The 22,923-nt window shown below is 42.3% G+C and overlaps 1 protein-coding gene across 1 annotated transcript; it reads left to right on the top strand.

Moving 5' to 3' along the window:
- Nucleotides 1–5,079: 5,079 nt before the first annotated feature.
- LOC133131383 (V-set and transmembrane domain-containing protein 2B-like) lies at nucleotides 5,080–21,589 on the top strand. Its single transcript, XM_061246712.1, has 5 exons — nucleotides 5,080–5,794; nucleotides 6,641–6,828; nucleotides 7,567–7,596; nucleotides 8,524–8,917; nucleotides 20,681–21,589. The coding sequence occupies exons 1-5, from the start codon at nucleotides 5,722–5,724 to the stop codon at nucleotides 20,767–20,769; spliced, it is 774 nt and encodes a 257-aa protein (XP_061102696.1). The 5' UTR covers nucleotides 5,080–5,721; the 3' UTR covers nucleotides 20,770–21,589.
- The last annotated feature ends 1,334 nt before the right edge of the window (nucleotides 21,590–22,923 follow it).

The raw sequence follows: 22,923 nt of genomic DNA, 5'->3' as shown, positions 1-22,923 counted from the left end.
AGAAAATCTTGCAACTTACATTAATACATCCGGTCACATGCCAATTTCCTATAAGTCACACCTTTTCTGTGTGAATAAGAATGGGAGATTAAGGTTGTTATGGAATGGGAGATCCGGGTTATTATTTAAAAGAAAAATAATGTGCTTTTTTTGTTTTGTTTATATTATTCATGACAACTAGGCATGCCCCCTTCAGTAAAAATACATATTTGATGACTAGCTTGTCTCCTTATCTTGACCGGGGGTGGTCACGCTCAGTGCAAAGTCATGCTGTGGTTGCTTGAGCACCAGTTTCATTAAAATCCCACCAGCGGAGTATGTGCAGATTATTTTGATAGATACTCACTATTGGTCTGGGGTTCATTTGGCCTCTTTGAGTTCACTGGCGATAGAAAACACAAGGTGGGGAGCAGTCAGATCATTTTTTTTATTTTTTTTATTTTTTTAATCATTAGCAATCGCTCCAGAGCCCTGGCCTTGCTGCCTCCGCCCCTTCTCCCAGACTACCGTTGTTTTGTGGTAATTACACTGAGGGCCACAGCCTTTCAGCCTGTTATCAGGCTCTATGCACCTCGAGGCACTGTGGCACAGCATACTGCAGGTGCTCAAGGCTCATGTGGACTCTAAACAGCGGCTGTGGCGACCTACAGCCTCATCCTAACCTTTACATAATTGGGATCTGAATAGGAAAGGCAGGACAGAATCCCAAGGATTTACCAGGTACTATAGGTTATTTTGGACTGCTAACGGTCAAGAGAGGGATAGTAGCAGCAAACACCTTCAAACCACAACAGTGCTTATCCCTCCCCCTTCCCTGTGAACGCGCTGATGCTGACACGCCATTGGCTGTGGCAATTAGAACCAATTTTCAACCGATGAGCTTGAATTATTGTACAGCTATACGATGTTTCGGTACAGAGTGCCGGGCCATCAACTGTATGTTTTGAAGCCTGAATTTACGGGCTATAAACACAGGCAGAGGGTGAGTCAACATGCCAGTGAGCCTATTACAATGACAGGAAGGGATTTACAATGGTCTTGGAACAATGTTTTAACACAAAAGTCTTACCTATTGTACCTTTAAAATGCGGGGTGAACATTGTATTAATCTAGCTTGTGTTCTGTTGCTCTGTTTCCTACTTTTATTGTGAGGGTATATTTCTCCTTTCCACCATAATACCTTTTTTCCCAGTGTCAGGAAGCGTCCAGCAAATTCCCGCAGTGGGTGAAGCTGGAAAACCTTCTCACTCCTTACTGCCTGGGAGGGACACACAGAGCAGAGGTTAGAGGGGGGAGGGGGGAGGAGAGGAAGAGAGAGTCAGACAGAGAGAGAGAGAAAGGGGGAGAGGGATGGAGGTAGAGAGAAACAATGAGCAGAGTCATTGAAAAAGAACCTTAAAAAATCACCTAATCAAAGCGTGGATTTGTTAGTTTGAGAACTGAGCTGATGAGAGCGGGGATTCTCACCCATTTACAAGGCTGTCTGTCCATAGATCCTAACAAGCCTTTATTGTCCCCTCTCCTTGTTTCCAGTTAGAAAAAATAGGATGCCTTGACAAGAACTGAGAAGGACTGCCATATGTACCAAGGATGTGTACACCTGTCACATTCCTGCACAAAGCTTTGACCAGCCCACTGTAAAAAAAAATACATTATATGTTTCTGCTTTTTGGAAAAACAGATTCTTTCTGGACTACTGGTCTGAATTTGTTTGCCTTGTTATAAACTGGTCTTCATATATAATCTGAACAACATTTCAGCTTGTTCATTTGAATCCAGAAAGAGATTGAGTTACATAATGCAGTTAGACTAGACAAAGATGTGATGTTGTGTGCTGGACTTGTACTGCTAAACTGGTTCAGGCCTTCCAGTTGTAATAAGCCTGCTAAGGCAAACAAGCCTGATGGAATAGTACAGGAGTGAATCAGAGTCTCTTCAGTCACCATATCATCTAATTACCTCTCCTGTGCGTTTATCATCTCACTTGTTTTCCACTGTCTTATTAATATTTTGAAACCAATGTTTGTACCAGGAATCACTGCTTCACTAGCTAACTCATGGCACAATAGCAGGCACCTGGACACTGTGAGGGGCAAGGGAAAGCGGGATCGGGCAACCTGATGAGGTCATCAGCGGGGAACTGTGCTCAGTGGTTGTCTATGTGGTGGACAGAATATGCTGGGTACATTCTATGGGACTGGCCAATGTATTGGGTTTGAAATTGTTGCCAATGAAAGTGTATCTATCAGGAAGTCATTTCAGAGTTTCTCTTGGACTGCCCATGAGAAGTTGTCCCTGTGTGCACAATGGTGAATAAATTGTCTCTTATTGGATTTACTATTGCTGACTCATATTTTGGGATTCCTGGAGTCTGTTGCCGGCATATTGGTCTCCACATCAGATGGAACTGCATTTAAAAAAAGGCATTCATATCAGCCCGAGGCCACCATACACAGAGGGTGTAACACACTGTATGTAAATACGGCATGATCGTTTCCAAGATGGCATAGTATTGATCCCAAAAAACTCTAAGAATAAAGCCTGACATACCAATTAAAATGAGTTTATGCTGTACCTCTTTGTGCATCTATCTGAACCGATAATCTGGAAAAGAGTGCTCTTACGCCCATTACCCAGATAGTCTTCCGCTTTCTACCACCTTAGGTAAGATTGTGGACTGTGGGGTGTGTAAGGGAGATGCAATACGTGCATCAGTTTTTTTCCCCTTTGTTTCACGTCAAACTCTACGTACTTTAAGCAACCGCCCTTGTCACCTATGTTTGTAAATGGTAAATGGTTGGCATTTATATAGCGCCTTTATCCAAAGCGCTGTACAATTGATGCTTCTCATTCACCCATTCACACACACACTCACACACCGACTGCGATTGGCTGCCATGCAAGGCACCGACCAGCTCGTCAGGAGCATTTAGGGGTTAGGTGTCTTGCTCAGGGACACTTCGACACAGCCCAGGCGGGGGATCGAACCGGCAGCCCTCCGACTGCCAGACGACTGCTCTTACTGCCTGAGCCATGTCACCCCACATACACTCACCGAGCGCTTTAACATTTTTACTGTATTACACCATTAATTAGATATTGTATATGTATGTCTACAGTGCTGCTCGGCAGTAGCATCAGCAGCCTGCAGAAAGCGCTCCACCACCTGCCCTTTCGTATGAAGGAGCAGGCCGTGAGCACTGCCACGCCCTGTTTCCTGCTCAACAGCCTCCCTCAGGGGATGTGGAGGTATACACAGTAAAATGTTTCGTGTTACAGAGTACATATGACTCGTGCCCACTCTGTTATAATTGAATTAGCCTTAGACATTTTACTGTGCACCAAAGTGATTGTGTTGAAGCGAACACAGAAAATCTTTTTTTTTTCAATCTTTTTTTTTATCAATCTTTTTTTATGTCACTAGAAGACAGAGCACTATTGGCTTGCTGGTAAATGTTTAAGGAGGAATAGCAACACAAACTTTCAAGCTTGAAGGACAATAATATTTGTAGGGGCACTAGAAGAAAAATGTTTTGTATGATTGCTTGATGACAGGAAATGATTGTTATCTTGAGACCTGTACATATCTTATCAATTCACATTATGGATTGAAGATAAAAACAGACAGATACATTTTTCCTGTTAAATCAAAGCACAGTAGCACTGTGAAAAGTATAAAACAATGGTTTATATTTTCAAATGTAGCCTAATTAGCAAGTATATCATAATGGGCTCCTCTTCATCGGTCTTTCAAAGTTTCCTGATTGTATCTTTTCCAGAGACAAAGTGTGTGTGTGATACATTTCCAGAGGTTGAAAACTCTCACATAATTACCACCTCTTGGAGAAAATAATGACTTCTTAAATGTTAGGCTGACTATATCTTTCAAGCCAGTTGGGAAAAAATACCCTCTCTCTCTCTCTCTCTCTCTCTCTCTCTCTCTCTCTCTCTCTCTCTCTCCACCCCTGTACTCGTTGTGGCTGAACTGTTAATACGTGGGTTTTAGGGAACAAGTGGACCTTTATTGGCTCCCAGCTGGAGAGGCCGTTTTAGGATTCAGCCAAGGAAACAGTCTGCCGCACCAACTGGGCGTCTCTTGACGGCGCTGGATCAGAGTGACAATGTGGGGACACATCTGCCACCACCGCCTCATTAGCGCCGTAGCACACGTGTTCCGCAATTTGACATGTTGTATAACCTCACTCTCCCCACAAGTAGTCTACTTTTACGTTTCTGCGTTCATAGGGTCCATGTTTCTGCGGAGTGGGTTTGTCACGTATCGTTTTACTGGCTTAGATGCCGGAAACTAGCCTCCTTGTTTTTTTAACTGAGTTAGTGAAGTCAACATCTTACATTATCTCGATAATGGAGTTTGCGAGCTATCCAGCGACGTGAGCGTAACGGAGATTCTGCAAATATGGTTTTTAACAAACTTCACAGTGTACAAACAGTAGGAGGAGACGGATTACCTGAACATGCACCATGTCGCCGTTAATTATGCATGGACGAGACGGACAAAGATTAAGGGGAAACATTGCCATGGACACGATTTGAATTACTGCATATTGTTCATAATGTGCAAAATGAAAAAATCATATACAATATCTAATTAATATACAGAACTTAACATTAAACATTAAAATGCCTCTATGATTAGGCTATACGGTTATTGAATTATGTTGAGAATATCTAATTTTTCTGTCTGTTGTGGCTAAGACATGTGGGTCCCGTGATTTTAGAACCGAAGGATGAACACAAGAATGACGAATGCACTCAAAAAATAATTATCCCTGAGGCATTTGTGTTTCGCATTTAATGAAATATGATTGCCCACCGCGGCGTCTCGGGTGCTTTCAGGGCCGCTCGTTGAATTTGGAGAGTGAAACAACGTGGATATTCTTCATTCTGTATTTTTCGTGATTGGCGTATCACTTGGAATTTCTCCTCGGATGGGCCGCTTGTTGATTTGAAAGACGAAAGGACTTCGGTTCCAGCGTTAGTCTAGCAGCTGAATGAGTTGCACACAGTGAGCGCGCGCAAACGCAAACTCCCTCTCTCCCTCTCGCTCACACACACACACACACACACATGCACGCACTCACATACACTGTGCTCGCCGGTTGGGAAATGCCAAGGCGCTCCTCACTGCTGCGTGCTTGCGCTTGAAGCCGGAGGATCCGATCGTGCCAGCAGAAATTATCGAGTGATCTCCTGGTCTCGGGCAGAACGAGGGATTCGCTCGTCCTCGGTAGATCAGATCTTTTTTTTCTGGGAGAAAGACACATACGGGATGTTTTGGTGATGGGTGTTGGAGAGGAGTCCGAGAGAGCTTCCCTTGAAGTGGAAAGCAAAAGGTTCAGGTTTCTAACAGCCGTCAGTAAGTTTCGTTTCGACTTCGGGAAGCACATCGGGAAATAAGGAGCCGTAGATGTAAAGGAATAACATAATCTCCAGAGAAATACGCGGCTGTGCCCATAGGCTGCGCATCTGTGAGGGAGAGGGATTTTGCGTCTGCCACCTTTGGATTATATTTCTGTTTTCCTACCTGCATTACGGCTTTGGGAGTGCGTTATTTGGATTTTGGAGAGTGCCCGCGACATTTTGGAAGAGTAAATAAGACACTTCTACCGTCTGTTCACTATGGAAATGGCAATGTGATAAGCATTAGAGGTCAAATGACCATCGTCCCTTGTTCTTTTATCTAAATATCGTATTTATGAGATGGAAAAACGGGGACTCTACGGCGTCCTTTGTTATCTGATGCTAAATGCACCCCTCTTATTTTATGTAAATGGTAAGTAAACTTATATGTGTTTTTTCAATGTTCCTGCTTATTAAAAACTAAATGCAAACCGTACAGAATTACCATGCTTTGTTCAGATTTTTAAAGGGGAGAAAATTGAATAAAAATAAAATCTCAATGGGTTATATCTGTTTTCTGCGGGTAATAATACCGTTGAGTGTTTTCTTATTAGAAGTCGGCTAGTTGTTTTGCAACAGTTTATAATTCATATTGTATTCGTAGCAACACACAGACAGCTAAAAACCGAAAAACTCACACAAGCGCGCGCACGCAGGCACAATACACATAGAATACACACACACATACATATATGCATATAAAAGTGTGTGCGTGTGTGTGTGTGTGTGTGTGTGTGTGATTATCTCCTAACTGCACCAATATTCTAAATTCAGAAATTGCGATTTGATGAAGGGTTAGTTATATTAGCTACGTGCTATATAAAGGAAAATAAAGATACTTAAACTGTCTGGCGAGCCGAAATCATTGCGCACGTATCCTACATGGTTTGTATTCAATTCCATGATTAATATTCTGACATATTAAGTCATTGTAACGCTCTTTGAAATTACCATTATGATCTAGTCGTGTCTTCTGTACCTGACTTTCTGACTGAACCTCAAGACAGCACTGATGATAAATCTGAAATGTAAAAAAAAAAAAAAAAGAGAAAGGCTGTAGGGTAGCCACCAGTAACAAAGTTACAAATAAAATATCCCATCAAAAATGATTCTCTTACAGCATAGGATTTGTTTAGTTTTTTCTACTACCAACCAGAGAAACCGCAGCTGTGTGATGTAGCATTTTAATCTCTTTTGTTTGTTTTCCTCCTTCCATCAGCCACATTTACAGAAGTGCCAAAAGATGTAAATATAGGTGAAGGAGAAGATGTCGAGATGCCCTGCGCATTTAAGGCCATCGGATCTACACCGTTCTCCCTGGAAATCCAGTGGTGGTATCTTAAGGAAGCAGCGCCGAGAGAACTTACGCACGAGCTGCAAATTAGCTCCCCTGCGAACAGAGCAAAGGTAAATCTGTTAGGTGCTACGCTGCCAGTATGATCGCTTTTTTTTTGTGCCCCTTCAGAAAATGCATAGTGGTTTTGACAGGACAGCGATGCTCCCCGTCCGTAGGTTGAGTCCGCGTTAAAGAAGAAAAATAGACGGAATATTTGCCAAACTATAGAGAAAAGAGTTTTAATCAGTTCAGAGCGGAGACAAATAGATAAAACATAATCTGCCTTTGTTTTACCTTATTTTTCGAGAAGGAGGGGGAGGTTAGTCTGCAGATGCCACGGAGCTCTTCGGTAGGTTCTAAGATGATGGGGCAAAAAACAAAAGATGGTTCCTGTTGATAACGCTAACATTTCCATGCTTTCGAAGAAATCCCGTTCTAGAGGATTTCCAGTGATGACAAAATAATGTCATCTTATATTAAATCCAATAATCTAATTTATTTATGTATTTATTTATTTATTTATTTATTTAGTTTGCATATAGGCTATTTATCAAGCAGTATATGTCTATACTATTGCCAATCGGGTGAAAGTATCGCTATTCACAATTTGAATAGCGCCAAATTTTTTTTTGGCAGCAACATTATATTAAGATTGATATTAAGGAAAGCAGGAAAAGTCGTTAAATACCGCCTGAATTAAAGTCGATAAACTGGATAAAGTGGTTATCTATCCTCAATTTTTTTTAACGAAATTTTAAACTGTTTATGTGACCAACTAGGCTTAATTTGTGCAACGTTTCTGGTTTCAGGTTGGCCCCAGAGAAGCAACAAAAATTAGTGTAAGTGTCTTTTTCCGCTCTAAATTTTACACTCCATTATGCATTCCTTGTCTGGCTGAATACTTTGTTGCGAATGGTACATTCCAAGCAAAACCATACCAAGACGTTATAAACAGGTGATTTGCGCTGCAGCCATAGTTGCCAGGAACATCATAATGAGAGCGAGTTCCTGCTGACATAATTGCGCACGGTCTCGTTCTGTCAAAGTGAAAATGTTTCCTGTGACGGTGGCAATGACGTCACCGTTGCATATTTATAGACATCTGCACAGGGACACACTTATTAGACTGACTGTTTCAGATAAAAACACAAATTTATTTTGAATATGAATGAGATTTCCAACTCCACATTTGTGAACTTAAAGTAAAATAATCTAATCTGAGTAATTTGTAAAGGAATAAGGACACTTGATGGCATTATGGAATAGTTAGCCGGTAGACTGTCACCCTAGAATTTCACAAACACAGTGACACTTTACCACATTACTATGGCTCTTTGTGACTGTTCACACTTCTAGTGTTGTGTAAACTGGCGTTTCCATTGGGTAACTGTTTTGTACATTTTTTTAACGAATTAAGAGGAAAGATCAGGCTACCTCTGCAAGAAATCCACTGATCATCTTTCTTCCAGTGTCTATATTCTCACAGAAACTCTATCAGTATGAACTCAAGCTGGTAACAGTCATTTTGCAGGCTTGACAGCAGCAGGTTCTCAGCCATACCAGACACATAGTGTACTGTGGGACTGGCATTAATATTTATTTCATCCTTGGATGAGTTCCCTTTCTTGCAGACATCAGGTAGACAGCACCGACTCTGTGCGCAGCTAATACAGGCAGACAGAATGTTCAGATAAATATAGAAATGGCGGGGTATGGATCCTTCGCGCGCTTATGTGGTAATCCTCCGCCCCGTTTCCTCCTTGCAGACGGTGAGGGTGCAGGGCAACGCCATCTCTCACCGGCTCCGTCTCTCCAACGTGCGCAAGGTGGACGAGGGCGTGTACGAGTGCCGCGTGACGGGCAACAACGCGGACGAGACTCAGGAACACAAGGCGCAGGCCACGCTGAGGGTCAGCCCGCGCGACGGCATGGTGGCGGAGGAGGCCGTCTCCCACATCCAGAACCGCTGGCCGTCACGGAGCGGCAACGCCCCGCCCCCCGGCCGGGCCACGCCCCCGCCGGGCCAGGGCAAGCCCCGCCCTCCCGACCTGGCCGGCCCCGCCCCCGCGGCCTACACCACGGCGGCCGCCTCCGCCGCCAAGTCCTCGGCTTCACCCCGGCCCGGAAACGCAGCCATCCTCCAGCAGCAGCACGGAGCCGGTGAGTGGAAGGGCCACACTGACCCCTAGTGGCCGCGCTCGGGATGCCGCTCGGCTCGCGCGCGGCTCGTCTCTGCGTGCGCTCATTGTTTGCCAGAACTTTCCCGGGGCTGCTTTTCGGATTTTTGATCTGCGGGTTGTAAAGACAAGAGAACGTCCATATTTTTCCCTTTATTTGAACATGTTCACCTGCTGATATCCCTGTAGAGGCCAGCCCGGTTCCTGAAGAGATTTTTATTTTGCCTTAAGTTATTTCTAATAATGAAAAGCAGCACCGCAGGGACAGAGCTGGTCACCCCAGTGTTATACAATCTACCACTGCCTTCAGAAAAGCATTTTTTTTTATTTCAAAGAACAGGTACAGTTTCCCTGCCACTCTGAAACAGGGACACTCAAATACCTGCTGGTGGATGAATTTGGCTATTGATACTAACAACATGAAGCCTCATATCCTGTTTTTAGGTTGATGTGGATGTGCACCATGCAGCCTAGTACAGAAGTTTGTGAGAACAGAGTGCTCTACACAGGCCAGAGTACTACTTGTTGAAATGTTGGAGGTATTGTTGTTTGTCGGAGTGCTCTGTGGATGTTTCCAGCAGGGCTTCTGCTTTGACTGGCGCTAGAGCTGGATACAGTCCTGTGTGGCTAGTGCCTTTTGAGCCGTGGTGTATGAGGGAGGACCCAGTGTTCGGGGTGGGCGGTGAGAGGCTTTCTCTCGCACCGTTGGTGAGGACGCAGCCATGAGCATGGCTGTCTCATTACAGGACATTATCACTGGATGGGCGCACATGCGTGTGCCTTGGCGATCAATGAAGCACGTCCCAGAATAATTTCATTTCACAGGCACTGCAGAAATGTTCAATATACCGTTCTGCTGAACTAGATTTGTGCCTGCCAATCCGTATTTATCCTCTAGTGTGTGTGTGTGTGTGTGTGTGAGATCACTGTTCACAATCAAGGTATGCATTCAGGAAACGTATATCACTGCATCATGGGCATGGACGTGGGAGTATAATCGAGCAGGAATCACTCAAATGTAGAATTTTAGTGTTGTTAATTCGGTCTGTGTCAGAGTAGAGGTTAGAGGCTTTATCTAAATTATTCAGATTAAAAAGTACAAATACAATTAAAATGACTTTTTGGTATTGTGGCTCACATTAGATAAGAGTGTCAGATGCCAGTTTTTCTTTTTGACACGGGCTACCATTTTAACCAAGGCTGAGCTGAAGTGTGCTTTGGAGACATGGCTGCTAAAATATTTCACAAAATTGGGGTCAAACCACAATTTAATGCTTCAGCACAACAGGTTCTTCCTAAGTGGATAATGCGGTTAGTGTTTCGGGCCGCTTTCGATTGCCCATGCCACTGAATCTTCACTTGAAGTTTACACAAACAGACACGTATTTGGTGCAAATACTCTAATGTTATCACACACGCACACACACACACACACACACCAAACACTGTCACACAGTAAATGCCCACAAGTCATTGAATAACCAGGTCATTGTTTTACACCTCATGCAATGCAATATTTAATGGTTTGTCATAAAGTATGTGCAATTTATCTGCTAATACCATTGCATGAAAATGCGTGGTTAACTGTATGAGATAACTCCTTTTTGAGATTGGGATGAGGCGCTTTGCTCTTACAGTTGCTGTTAACTATTCATACCAAAACAAGGTTATTTTCCTTTTTCTCCCCGTGCTTTTTAAATTGTACAGACAGCTAGGTCAAAGACAGAATATTGGTATTGCTTTAACATTTTAGGCCATTAACAGTTCCCTATAATAGCTTTGGCTACTCTGTAGCCAGAGTGAGTCATTTTCTCCCATCCAAGGTCAATTCACACTTTGATGTTCTTAACTTGAAGGCAGAAATCTAATTTAGTGAATTAATCTACATTTTTTTTCAAGGAGTTCACTCCTTCATTTAGGGAGGGAAATTTCCCAGTCTCCTATGGCTTAAATGCAGGAAACTAAGCACTTGTTGCCTGCTGGTATGAGAATGCAGGTCATTTTCATTGTATTGGCAGGTTTAGACATTTTCTGTCCTGTGCAATACGGCATTTAGACACTACCGCACAGCAGGTCTCTTATGTGGTACTGCCAGAATAAATCAAATACGGTAAGTAGCCAGATGACATTTTTATATTGACAGAAAGATGCGGAATTTGTTTTGCCTTTTAACTGAGCCCCTCACATATTTGTCATCAGATTGCACAGGGTTAGAAAGCCACCTGGCAAATTTAAAAGATTACCCTTTTCAGGCCTGGTGCGGCGTGAAAGCCCAACAGCCCTCCGGAATACTTGCATCTGCCGCCTCCTGCAATGTCATTTAACTGAGTGGCAGAAACAATTAATATTAAAGAGGAAGTGCCACAGGCGAGTGGCAGATAAGACCGGTCCTCAGCGCGCTGTCAGGTGTTTCAAATTGCCTCTCACATTTTTGTAATTCATTAGGTGTTTGGTCACCTTCCTGGAATAAAGCTGCTGTCAGCCGGAATAATGGTTATAACTATATATTATATAGCTGTTTCTACGGGGGTTTTCAGCTGTTTCTGCGAGGAACAGAATGCCCAGGCTTTCTAAAGAAAACACCTTGGAAATGGATGCTATGTTATAACCCTGAATTGCATTAGCTTACTTTCAGTTGGAATATATGCACCGATGAGTATCCTCTTTTAAGTATAATTCCTCTTCAGTTGATTGCTTGTTAATGTATCTATAATGTATGTATGTTGATTGCAATTATCTGTCCGAAGTTGATTTAATATAACCTTGAGAAATGTTTTAAATTCTGTTCATATTAGTTATGAATACTGGCTCCAGACTGCATTATTAATCATTTATATATCCAGTGGTGGAGGATGAGATCCTTATTTCTTTTGATGGCGCTTTAAATACAGCCAAATCCCCCAAAAAAGTAACACTATTGTTGCTAGATCAGTAATATGAGCTTTATGAAACACACTCTGCCGAGACAAGTCAAAAACCTTTGTTTGACTGCGCATTGAAACAAAACTAATTTTGTACAAATGATCAATCACTCAAAATGCATTCATTGCAATAGTGTGACGTAGATGATGAGGCCTTCAGCTGCAGGGAAGCTGTCGGGGAAAGCTGTATTCTACACAACAAAAGCAGTCACTCGTCGTTGGCCGGTGGCTGTTTACAACATCAAGCAAGTCAGAGAGTAGGGGAGACATTATCATGGACCTGACATGCAAGCTGCATGAAATGTAAAGTGAGAGGCAGAGGCAGCAGCTGCAGCTTTGCAGACGGGCTGGTTGCAGCACCGCCTCGCACACCCACTCCCGGGGAGACAATGCAGCACCAGGTCAGCCACTGTACTCAGAATAGAGCTAATGGTAAATGCATGAAGTCAAGCCGATCGCTGTTGGATCCCAGCTCATGCAAACCACTGAAGCTGTGCAAGGAGAGGCGTTAAAGCACACTGAACGTAGCCTAATGGAGATTTACCACGAGTCTCAATGTGCAAATAATACCCTATGCCTCAATACATTTCATTTCTAGTGTGAAACCTCCCACCCCAGCCCTATTGCCCTGCCCCCAATCACTCAAACCCCCTCCACAGCAGTGGCTGATGGGACAGTTTTTATACATAGGTCACTTCTAGGTGAGAAACTGTGACAATCTCTCACAAAACTTTGAAGGCTGATTTCTCAAAACCATTTCTGTCAGTCACACATAATATAACAAGCCATATCTCACAAACGGATAGGTCAATCCCAACAAGTGATAACTCATTTTGTAGCTCTTTGTGCTTAGTCAGGAGTTTCTGGTGTTGTGAAAGTTGCTTTCTTTTGATGGGACTAAGTCACCATGGAGCAGAGTTAAATTGCTCCAGAGCAGTTTTTGTTTGGGCAATGTTCAATGCCATGTAAAGAAACCGCCCCCTGACCAATCAGCTCACTGGAAGTTCCCATTTATGGAAGCAGGAATGATCCCTTAATAATAATAACAAAAAAAAGGCATTTATTGTTCATTTGATGTGACAAATATCATGAATATACATCATCATTTTGAACATTTAAATGGAAAGTCCATTTGACTTTTTATTTTCCGTCCGCCATTCATTGTCAAATTATTGTCAAACTATTTTTAAATATGACCGGATTAGTATTCCATACCCATTGGCCTCATTGAACAGATTGTAAAGCTGTCTTTATAGATATTTTTCGATAAGGATCAGTTTCAAATGTTTATGAATAAGCATCAATAATAAAAATACATGTTGCTGGCGCCTTTAGTGAGGATTTCTTGTGAGAATCTCACTGAAAAACACAAAAACATGTAGGCTAAAGGATCTAACAAAGTTAGATGATCAATTCTTATTCCCCCTACTGTCCCTCAAGATGCGCTGATGAATTCAAAAACCTACCGAACAATAATTCTGCTATAGGTAGATGGTAAACTCTCAGATTACACCACTCTCTCTCACACACTTAGTGGAGGATCTGCTCAGTCTCTGCCTCCCAAATGTACAACATGGCAGCGCTGGTAACCTTTTCACAAGCCCAGGGATAGTCAGTGGGTGACGTTGCAGGCACTTGGTCCATATTTTCCTACAGTCTATGCTTCACATAAAACAGAGTTTATAACCAGTGTTATAATACCAGTTATCCGTCAGTTAAAATTCAATGATGCATTTGGTCACATATATAAATACATTTAAGTTTAGTGTTTCATGTTAGAAAATGGTTCATCTTGGAATATTACTAATTATTTTCCTTTTTATTAAAAAATAGACTTTAGATAAATAGACTAGATTTTATTTGTTGATATTTAAGCTTCTTTGTTTGTAAAAGTCTGTAGACAGGCAGCATTTGGGCACTGAGTTAGCAGGTGTGCTTGTCTCAGTTTGGGGGGTATGGGGTAGGGGGTTGAAAGGCAATGGAAGGGTAGCCATTCTGCCATAATGGAATGGATATTGGGAACTGAGTTCTTCAGACCCATAATGAACTACATAAGCTCCCAACCTCAGCTGACTTGGGCATCAATGACTTGTGGGCATTTACTGTGTGACAGTTTTGGTGTGTGTGTGTGTGTGAAAGATAACATTAGAGTATTTGCGCCAAATATATGTCTGTTTGTGTAAGTGTGTGCTCACTTGAGTGTGTGCGAGCATACATGCTTGTGTGTGTGAGTGTGTGTGTGAGTGTGTGTGTGAGTGTGTGAGTGTGTGTGTGTGTGAGTGTGTGTGTGAGTGTGTGAGTGTGTGTGTGTGTGAGTGTGTGTGAGTGTGTGTGAGTGTGTGTGTGTGTATGTGTGTGTGTGTGTGTGTGTGTGTGTGTGAGTGTGTGAGTGTGTGAGTGTGTGTGTGTGTGAGTGTGTGTGAGTGTGTGTGTGTGTGTGTGTGTGTGTGTGTGTGTGTGCCTCCATGGCCTTTGTATTCTGTATACACAGTGAAAGTTCCCAGCCTCTGTCTAGCATGGCGAGCGGCAAGATTTGCAATTAAGGAAGAGTACGAGGGAGGTGGGATCTGGTTCACAAAAACTACACTGGAGCCACAAAACAATGGCTGCGGGCCGCTAGCGGGCTAGCTGGCGTGACGGTGGCAGGCACGCCTCGCACCGCTGGGTCTGGTGCGTGATTTAAGCAGCAGGTAATGGATTGAGCTTTCCATACGCTGCTCTATGCCTCGTATCCAGCTCCATCCGGCGGGAAACTTTTCCTCCCCGCAAATGAGGTCTCCCCCAGGCCCACAGAGACAAGAAAAATGACCGAGTGCTTCACACTTAGAAACAAATGTTGTTGTTTTTTTAATAGCCAGGCTTTATATGGAGTGGAAATCAATCAGGAAATCAATCAGAAGCATTATAACATCACAGTGAGCATGGTGATACCATCTTACATTGTAAAACATAACTGCGGTATCATCATGAGAACAGTGATATGATGCGTGTACATGCATGTAAGAACAAGTGTGTCAGTTATTATAAAATGTAACATTTGATAAAGTGCAGCCTACCATATATGTGTTACTTAGGCTTTCAAAGGGGTAAATTATTCATGTGAACAACAGTATGTACTTTTGCTTTTATTTATATGTTGGGGAAGACAGTGTTTAAAGTGACAATTTCTGCATCCAGCATTTCCAACAGCTGGTATTCCCTTTTAATGTTTGGCACACTGGATACAGCACACAAGTGGCATTAACATTAACGAATCTCTTATAATATGTAAAATAGATGTATTTAATTTGTTATTGTCAAAGTAATTAATAACCAGAGCAGCCTGTTGGATCAAAATCCATCAAAATGTACTACTCACAAGCAGATTAAAATGAAGAGATTTATTATGTTACAATAAGTATTTGAAGTCTAATTTACAGATGAAGATTGTACCTTAAAAAACAATTGAACACTGCAGAATGGAAGAATGACCACGACAGCCACGGCAGTGTATTCCAAACCAAGGTATTCCCAAGAATGCACCAAATGTACCAAAGTTAAAAAACAAACAGGCAGCAAAATATTCAAAAAGACCTGGAATGAAACCTAGAATGGCAGATCTACACTCAGTGAGCACTTCATTATGTATTTATTAGACTTATTTTTAGATTTTTATTTTTTAGGTCTGCTGTGTGCTGTAGCCTGTCCACTTAGGTTTGACATGTTGTGTATTCAGAGATGCTCTTCTGCATACCACTGTTGTGATGTGTGGTTACTGTCACCTTCCTGTCAGCTTCAACCAGTCTGGCCCTTCTCCTCTGACCTCTCTCACTAACAACACGTTTTTGCCAGCAGAACTGCTTCTCACTTTTTTTTTTCTTTTTTTTTTTTTTCATACATTACTATTGCTTCAGGTCAATCTACAATACACATCTTTTTACAGATGTAAGGAAAGTAACCCTCTCCTAGCCAGCATTAAGTTGTTGTGGAGAGACTAGATCTAGCAGTGATTAAACCAAGTAGTATTACCCTGGCTTCCATTTCATTCTGGAATGGCCTGATCCACAATCTCCAACATACTGTCCGCAGGAGTAGTTTTAAGGAATGCCAATGTAAGGTTTCATAGGCCACCACTGTTGACCCACACAGACACACAGACAGACACGTACACTTCTCCCCTTTCCTCCATCCTCTGTTTCTCCTTTTTCATTCTTTTTTTCCTTTCCTCTTCATCCTTAGCAGCGAAGCCCTACCATCACTGTGATTACTCAAGAGGGACAGAGGTTATCATCTTTTCTTGGTGTTCTCCCTGCCTGGATCTAAAGTCCTCCCCCCATTCAGAACAGCATTAAACTGCCTGCAGTACCCTACCCTCAGTAATAGCAGGGGTTTGGGTCTGCCATCATCACAAGTATTTTCAGGTTTATTTACTTAAGCATTAGCACCCATGCACTATGTGGCTTATCCAGTTATACAGCATATTCTTACTGAATAAATTAAAGTTAAGTGCTATGATCGAGGTTTCAGTCAGAGCACAGTATAAGGGACTTTAAGCTGTTCCATCTGGCTATGAAGTCCATCACTTTAAAGGAGAACTGGGGTCAAAAACCAGATATGATGGTTTTACTTTTCATACTATGAGAGTAGCTACTTTAAACTGGTAGCTATGATTTCCAGGCCACATCATCTATTCCTGGACAGAGATGCCTGGAAACAGGTCCACCAGTCAAAGATGCATGTCAACCGCACTGCTGGCCGGAGCTATATGGGAATAAAACACAAGTGAAGGTTAATTGTATTTAGATTTGTATAAAAAAATCTGTTTTATAGAAAAATAAGCTTCATGGGTCTGGACAAAAAGATATGCAGATGTTTTGTATTTGGAGAGAATTGGAAACACTAGAGGGTGCAGTTTTGGCAAAAAAATCCATGTGAAATTTGAATGCTTGTTGATATCTTTACCAAATTTCACATCAAGTTTGTGCACAAATATGAAGTAGGTCTGGGTTGGTCCTTGACTCGAAGATATTCAGTGCTCAACTATAGAAAGGCGTTTTGTAATTGTTTTGTGTTTCATTTGTGTGCTCAGTAGGTACATGCTCTGACCCTAATTTCTGAATGTTACAAGCCTCTTCTTAAATTTAAGTCTTCCACCATGTATGTCCAGTAAATAGTTTTTTAGATATTGACACTTTCATATGACTAGTACAAAATAGGCTGAAATTGTCCTCTTGGGGGGCAAAGTGGAAATGGTTAAAAGTTTTTACTTTCTACTTTTACTTTCTCTGCCAAGCTTTGGACAGGTATAGTGCAATACAGGGCTTTGGACAGGTATAGTGCAATACAGGGCTTTGTGGGGCTTTGGACAGGTATAGTGCAATACAGGGCTTTGTGGGGCTTTGGACAGGTATAGTGCAATACAGGGCTTTGCAGCGTGTGCAAGCTGTTGTCATTTACCTTGAAATGGCGGCATCAATATTTCATTATATTTTTACACACGCTGGCCAGTGATCCATCATTATATTTTCCCTGCTGCTTCATTTTCCCTGACGGCAGGACGTGTTTTTTCAGCAGTCAGGGGCTCCAGTCCATTAATTTCCCTCTTGATCCGGGTTTGCAGATACAACTCCTAGACGTTCCTGTCACGCTAAGTTCTTCTTTTTGCTGCAGAGACGTCCAGTTTGTTTCTTCACCTGCACCCCAAATAAGATAACACGTCCTGTTGGGGAACAGTGTAATCAGTCAGGAGCTCACTGAGGAGGACCCTGCAGTTAGCGAATGGAGAGGGGATACCCCCCCCCCCCCCACAACCTCTTCTTTGGGCATTTAATTTCAGCCCTATATGTCACTCACACGGACATCAGGCAATTTTACTCCCTGCCAATCTCAGTCATCACAGCCTTCGGTTGATTATGCATGTCTGGGGAGTCCGAGCTCACGGCTCTAATGTGAAAGCCCTCCAGCAAAGGTACTGCAGAACCTGTGGTGTGTGGAGATAGAGGGAGGGAGAGGGAACATGAACAGCACAGGGGCGGCCTGTAGCGTAGTGGTTAAGGTACATGACTGGGACCCACAAGGTCGGTGGTTCTAATCCCGGCGTAGCCACAATAAGATCCGCACGGCCGTTGGGCCCTTGAGCAAGGCCCTTCACCCTGCATTGCTCCAGGGGAGGATTGTCTCCTGCTTAGTCAAATAAACTGTATGTCGCTCTGGTTAAGAGCGTCTGCCAAATGCCAATAATGTAATGAGTGATAGCATGGTTCCCTGGCTCAGGCCCTGGCCCGGTCACATAACCATTGAGTGGCAAAGTTTAGCCTCACTGGGCCACACTTACTGTGGTGCATTAAAAAAACACACTGAACCTTTTACAATCACAATCACAATCAACTCTGCCCAATCAGCTGAACAGTGAGCTGTGATCGGCAAGCTTTGTGTGCGTGGCTTGAGGCACTGGACGGCAGTCTGAACGCATGCAGGAGACTGGACTGCCCAGTCCACATACAGCACTCATGGCACATACAGCTGTTCGGCCAGGGGAGAGCTCCACGGTTATATTTACCCATGCAACTATAATGCGTTTTTTTTGGGGGGGTTTTTGTCAGCAGGTTGCCAATGGGTCAGCCTTTGTACTCTCAAAGAACTTCAGTGTGACAGGTGTCGTAAATCTCTAAGCTCTTTCCCTCACTGGAAAATCCAAACGAGACACTCCAAAAGGATAGAGAATCTGTCTTCATTTCCTCTTTTAGAGAAGAAGGATGTAAATGTGTTTAGAAGGCCGGTGGTTCAACCGCAGGGTGCAGCCACTGTTCATGATAATCCTCAGCTGACGCGCCACTGTTTGAGAGCAGCACACTGACCCTGGGGCACTGTTATCCCTGGGGTGTAATATCACTTGGCTTTATGTAAAAGATGTAAATAAGCCCTGGTAAAAACGGTTGTGATTTCCCTTTAATGTTATTGCGGATTAATGGTGGTGGCCACTAAGACATTTCTGTTGTTATGCTTCTGTTCTGCCACATTTATACAGCAGTGACATAAACAATACTTATCAATTTTCAAAGTATTTAGTGGAGATGCAGTCTGTATTATTTAATTTATTTGTAGTTTGTTTACTCTGTGTTAGATGTTGATTTCTGAACAAGGCTTACAGAGATGGATAAATTAAATAAAATGAATAACTTAAGAAACAACCGCTGGAGGGGGGAGGTTTTTCATGGTGGCTCATGAAGGAAAACACAGTATTGTACTTTCAGCATTGGCCGTTCTGGGTGGCTCAACATGAATATGATACCTGAAAGGCATATTCAGGGACTTTGCCATGAACCGTAAATTATATATTTTTTGTATGACTGTCTTACTCACTGCCCCTAAAATGTTGGCAATTTCTATGGTATTGTGCTCTGGAAGTGGAGCATTCTCTCCTCTCCCCAGAGGAACTGAAGCCTTTCTACCTTTGTCAGGATATCAAGTTCAGGGCAGATTTATAGTATCTTAAGAGTGTCATAGCCTCCTTGTATTTTTCACATTTTGTCATTTTGTCAGGAAGATTAGCTCTGTCTGCAGTTCTTCAATAGGGCAGGGTGCACGTGTTTCCACTTCTTCTCTCGCCATGTCTGTGTCAGGGTTATAAAGAAAGAGGACCTTCCTCTGTGAGGACCCAGTCGCTGTCCCCCTGAGTACAGCTTAACGGCCCCGACCCTTTGTGCCCATCTGAGCCGGTCCCTCCCCAAACAGGAGAGATCCGCTCCTTTGATGCTGCAGAAAGCGGCAGGCTGAAAACATGCGGAAGGTCACTTCACTCAAGCCAAGCTGAAGCGCTGGTCCCAGAGTGAAGGCCACTTCACTCAAGCCAAGCTGAAGCGCTGGTCCCAGAGTGAAGGCCACTTCACTCTCTTTCCCTCACGCGCTCAAGCCGCAGGTCGTTTGCTGAACATAGGTTGTTTTTCATAAATTAATTACATTTTTTTTTTTCTCAAGATAGAGAGCTCTTGCCATCTGGCACTGGCTCTTTGTTTGTGTCCTTTATCATTTGTTAATGTGTTTTACTTTGTTTTAGCCTTTGTTTGTCACCAATATGAAAGAAGCTTGCAGAGTTATTTGCCCAATTGGTCTGTTTGCATGGGAGAGTCCACACAATGTCTAGCCCGCTAATTTACCGAGGTCATTTATCTGGCAAGACATGACACAACTGCCTTTTTAAGGCAAGGAATTTGGGTAGAGTGAAAAGTCACAAAGCATTCCAGAAGAGACAGTCTCTCTGTGATATCCAACCATTTACTTATACAGAGGTCTGATCCACAAAGCAGGATTACTGTGTTAGGCAGATAACTGCACAAAGTAATACGAGAAACAGGTCTTTATCCTCCAGTCTGTGTTCCAGATTTGGGTAGGGTCCATGTTTTATTCAGGGCATTATCTGGCTAACTCAGTAATCCTGCTTTGTGGAACAGACCCCATTTTAAATATACAAATTGTTGTTGTGGTTTTTGTAGTTCAAAGTTTGGGATTTGCAAAATATCCAAAACAAACCATGACATCAAATCTACTCTTTTGATGTCTCCACTGGGCAATGGAAGCTATTGTTCTTCATCGAAAAAAAGAGGAAACTGCTATTGTGGAAAACCCTGATTTTAAAAGTGGAAGACCATACAAGGCAAGGGGCTTAGTAGCAGGGAACCGGACGATTGGCGTACATACAGTACTGGACTGTCTTTTTGTTTATTTTATTTATATAAGCCTTGCCCTGCTCCATTTTAAATTCAAGAGAGACATTGTTTGTATTATTACTAGTAATACCTGCTCTTACTATTATTATTCTTCTCTTGTCTCCTGATATGAATAACCAGGTTCTGGAGCCATCATCACCACTGACCCTCTCCTGTGCATCTTCCTATTGGTTCTGCACAGGCTCCTCCCCTTCCTGCTCACCCACTGAAAGACTCAAACCAATTATCCCCCTGCTATATTTCCACTCAATGTACCAAACAGCAGAGGGAATAGTGTATACCCATATGGCACACCACCAGGGACGTTGAATGAAAAGGACTTTTGAAAAGGGCCGACAGTCTTCTGGCCAGGACTTTTAACAGAAGACTTGTCTCTCCGCGGGATGTAAATGGACTGCATAAGGAGCATGAAAAAAATCTAGATAAATAAGGGAGTATATGTGAAAATGAGCTTCACACTTTTGTTATGCACACACCGCCAACAGCCACAAAAAAAGGATGCATCAATCAAGTTTCCAAATACGCGTGTCTGCCCTGCTCTGCGCATGGCTGTCATTCCTTTATTTTCAGCGATTTTTTTTTAATTTGTCAAAACATTTTTTTTTTTTTTTTTTTGCAGGCACTGTTTAGGTTCGACTCTTTCCTCTCTACAGAACACCTCTTGATTTTTTTTTTTTTTTTTTTTTTTTTTTTTTTTTTTTTGCATGAGTAGGTGACGGGTTAGATATTGTTTTTTAGTCCAGAGACATGGAAGATGAGGCTCGTCATGATGGGTCCTGGAGCAGGGACTATGTGTAGGTCTGTGTGTTCTGCTTCCTGTGTTTCTTTCTCATGTTATTGGTGTAAACAAATATGTCCTTCTTCTATATTTTGATTAAATAAGGCACACATTATCATAGTTGTTGTTAGTCACCCTTAATAATGTTTATTTTTATTAAAAATATGGTGATCAAGGTCCGATATTCATTTATAAAAAAGTATTGGTATGTTGCCTACACTATGTGAAATAAAAGTTGTTTTTTTAATAAATATAGCTCTCCCAACATTTTATTGTTTTACTGTTGCATCCTACGGTGATCATGCAATAAATGCAAATTAATATTTTTTTTAAGGGTGTAGGCCAATCATTTTGGTCCTTTTTATAGCCATTTTGTGCTGGGCATTTGTACAAATGGCATACATTTCTTGAAAAAAACTAGGCTCACGCATATGTGCATTAAAACCTATTTTGTAAAGAGTTACTTAAGGCTAAGAGACTACCAATACTGGGATAACGAAACTCCAGGAATGTAACTTGTCATCTTATGTATAAACCCTTTAAAACCATATTTTTACTCAGAACATTTACTCTTGACATTAAGACATACAGACCATGAAAGCAAATATATTAACATGTAAACATGAACACAACTGATGTGGTTGTTTGTGACTGGTGAACTGTGAAGCTGGCTAGCCTCCAAACAATGCACTCTAGTGTTACTTTCACTTTGACATCTTTCCTTTAAAAGCTTAAAAACGATATTTTAGACATTCACATTATGAAAGTCATATATTGTTCTACAAAGTTAAGATGAAAGCCTAAAACAGGCAAAGCATTTAACATAAAAATGGGCCTTCACAACTGATTATGACAGAACAGGTCACAAAAATGTTCATGAATATAACTTCTAATTTAACCACATCCAAACTTAACATGCACAATTATTATTTCTGAAGGTAGCACAAACTTTGCAATCAGCTTTGCATAAATCTATGCCAGTGGGAATGTGTGACTGGCCAACCACAAAAATGCCGAACCACAAAAATGCCCAACTGCAAAAATGGCCAACCGCAAAGATGCCCAACCACAAAAATAGTTCCAGCTTGGTCAAAGAACAATGTAGCCCAAACCAAAGCACTTGCAGCCACTCAAAGGGCAATGCCTGAATGCTGTTTTACCTCACAGGAACCTCACAGTAACACCGGGCGTACGGAGCTGTAATCAAGAGCTGCAATCAAGTATCCACAAAAACAACCACAGACACAGCGGAAGAAAACTCTGCACATAGCCATGCCCAAATAAAACAGGCTCAGTCCTCTCCCGCTGGCCAATTCATTAATCAAATGTGCATCCCAGCAGATGGCTGCACCAAATAACTCCTCAGGCCTCCTCATGACGCGTTAGTAAACCTGGATTTGCAAGTATTCCCTCTACAGATATTTGGCGAGTCACTGTTGGAACATCATAGTATCCAGGTATTGTTAGCCAGTGTATATTGTCCAGAAACGACTTAACATATGCAGTGAAATATGTTTTGGAAAGATAACACGGAGCTGGAGGTGTCTGAAATTCAGAAATATTCTGAAGCAGGGATTTGTGGATC

Source organism: Conger conger, chromosome 6 (assembly GCF_963514075.1).
Source record: "Conger conger chromosome 6, fConCon1.1, whole genome shotgun sequence".
Taxonomy (NCBI): Eukaryota; Metazoa; Chordata; class Actinopteri; order Anguilliformes; family Congridae; genus Conger; species Conger conger.
This window is presented reverse-complemented; position numbering and strand designations above follow the sequence as displayed.

What these genes read in the sequence shown, in the direction of transcription:
- LOC133131383 (XM_061246712.1), top strand. Translation starts at nt 5,722, where the DNA reads ATGGAAAAACGGGGACTCTACGGCGTCCTTTGTTATCTGATGCTAAAT. An exon ending in CCCCTGCGAACAGAGCAAAG is followed by an intron (nt 6,829 to 7,566) that starts GTAAATCTGTTA and finishes TTCTGGTTTCAG; the next exon opens with GTTGGCCCCAGAGAAGCAAC. An exon ending in CCAGCAGCAGCACGGAGCCG is followed by an intron (nt 8,918 to 20,680) that starts GTGAGTGGAAGG and finishes ATGAATAACCAG; the next exon opens with GTTCTGGAGCCATCATCACC.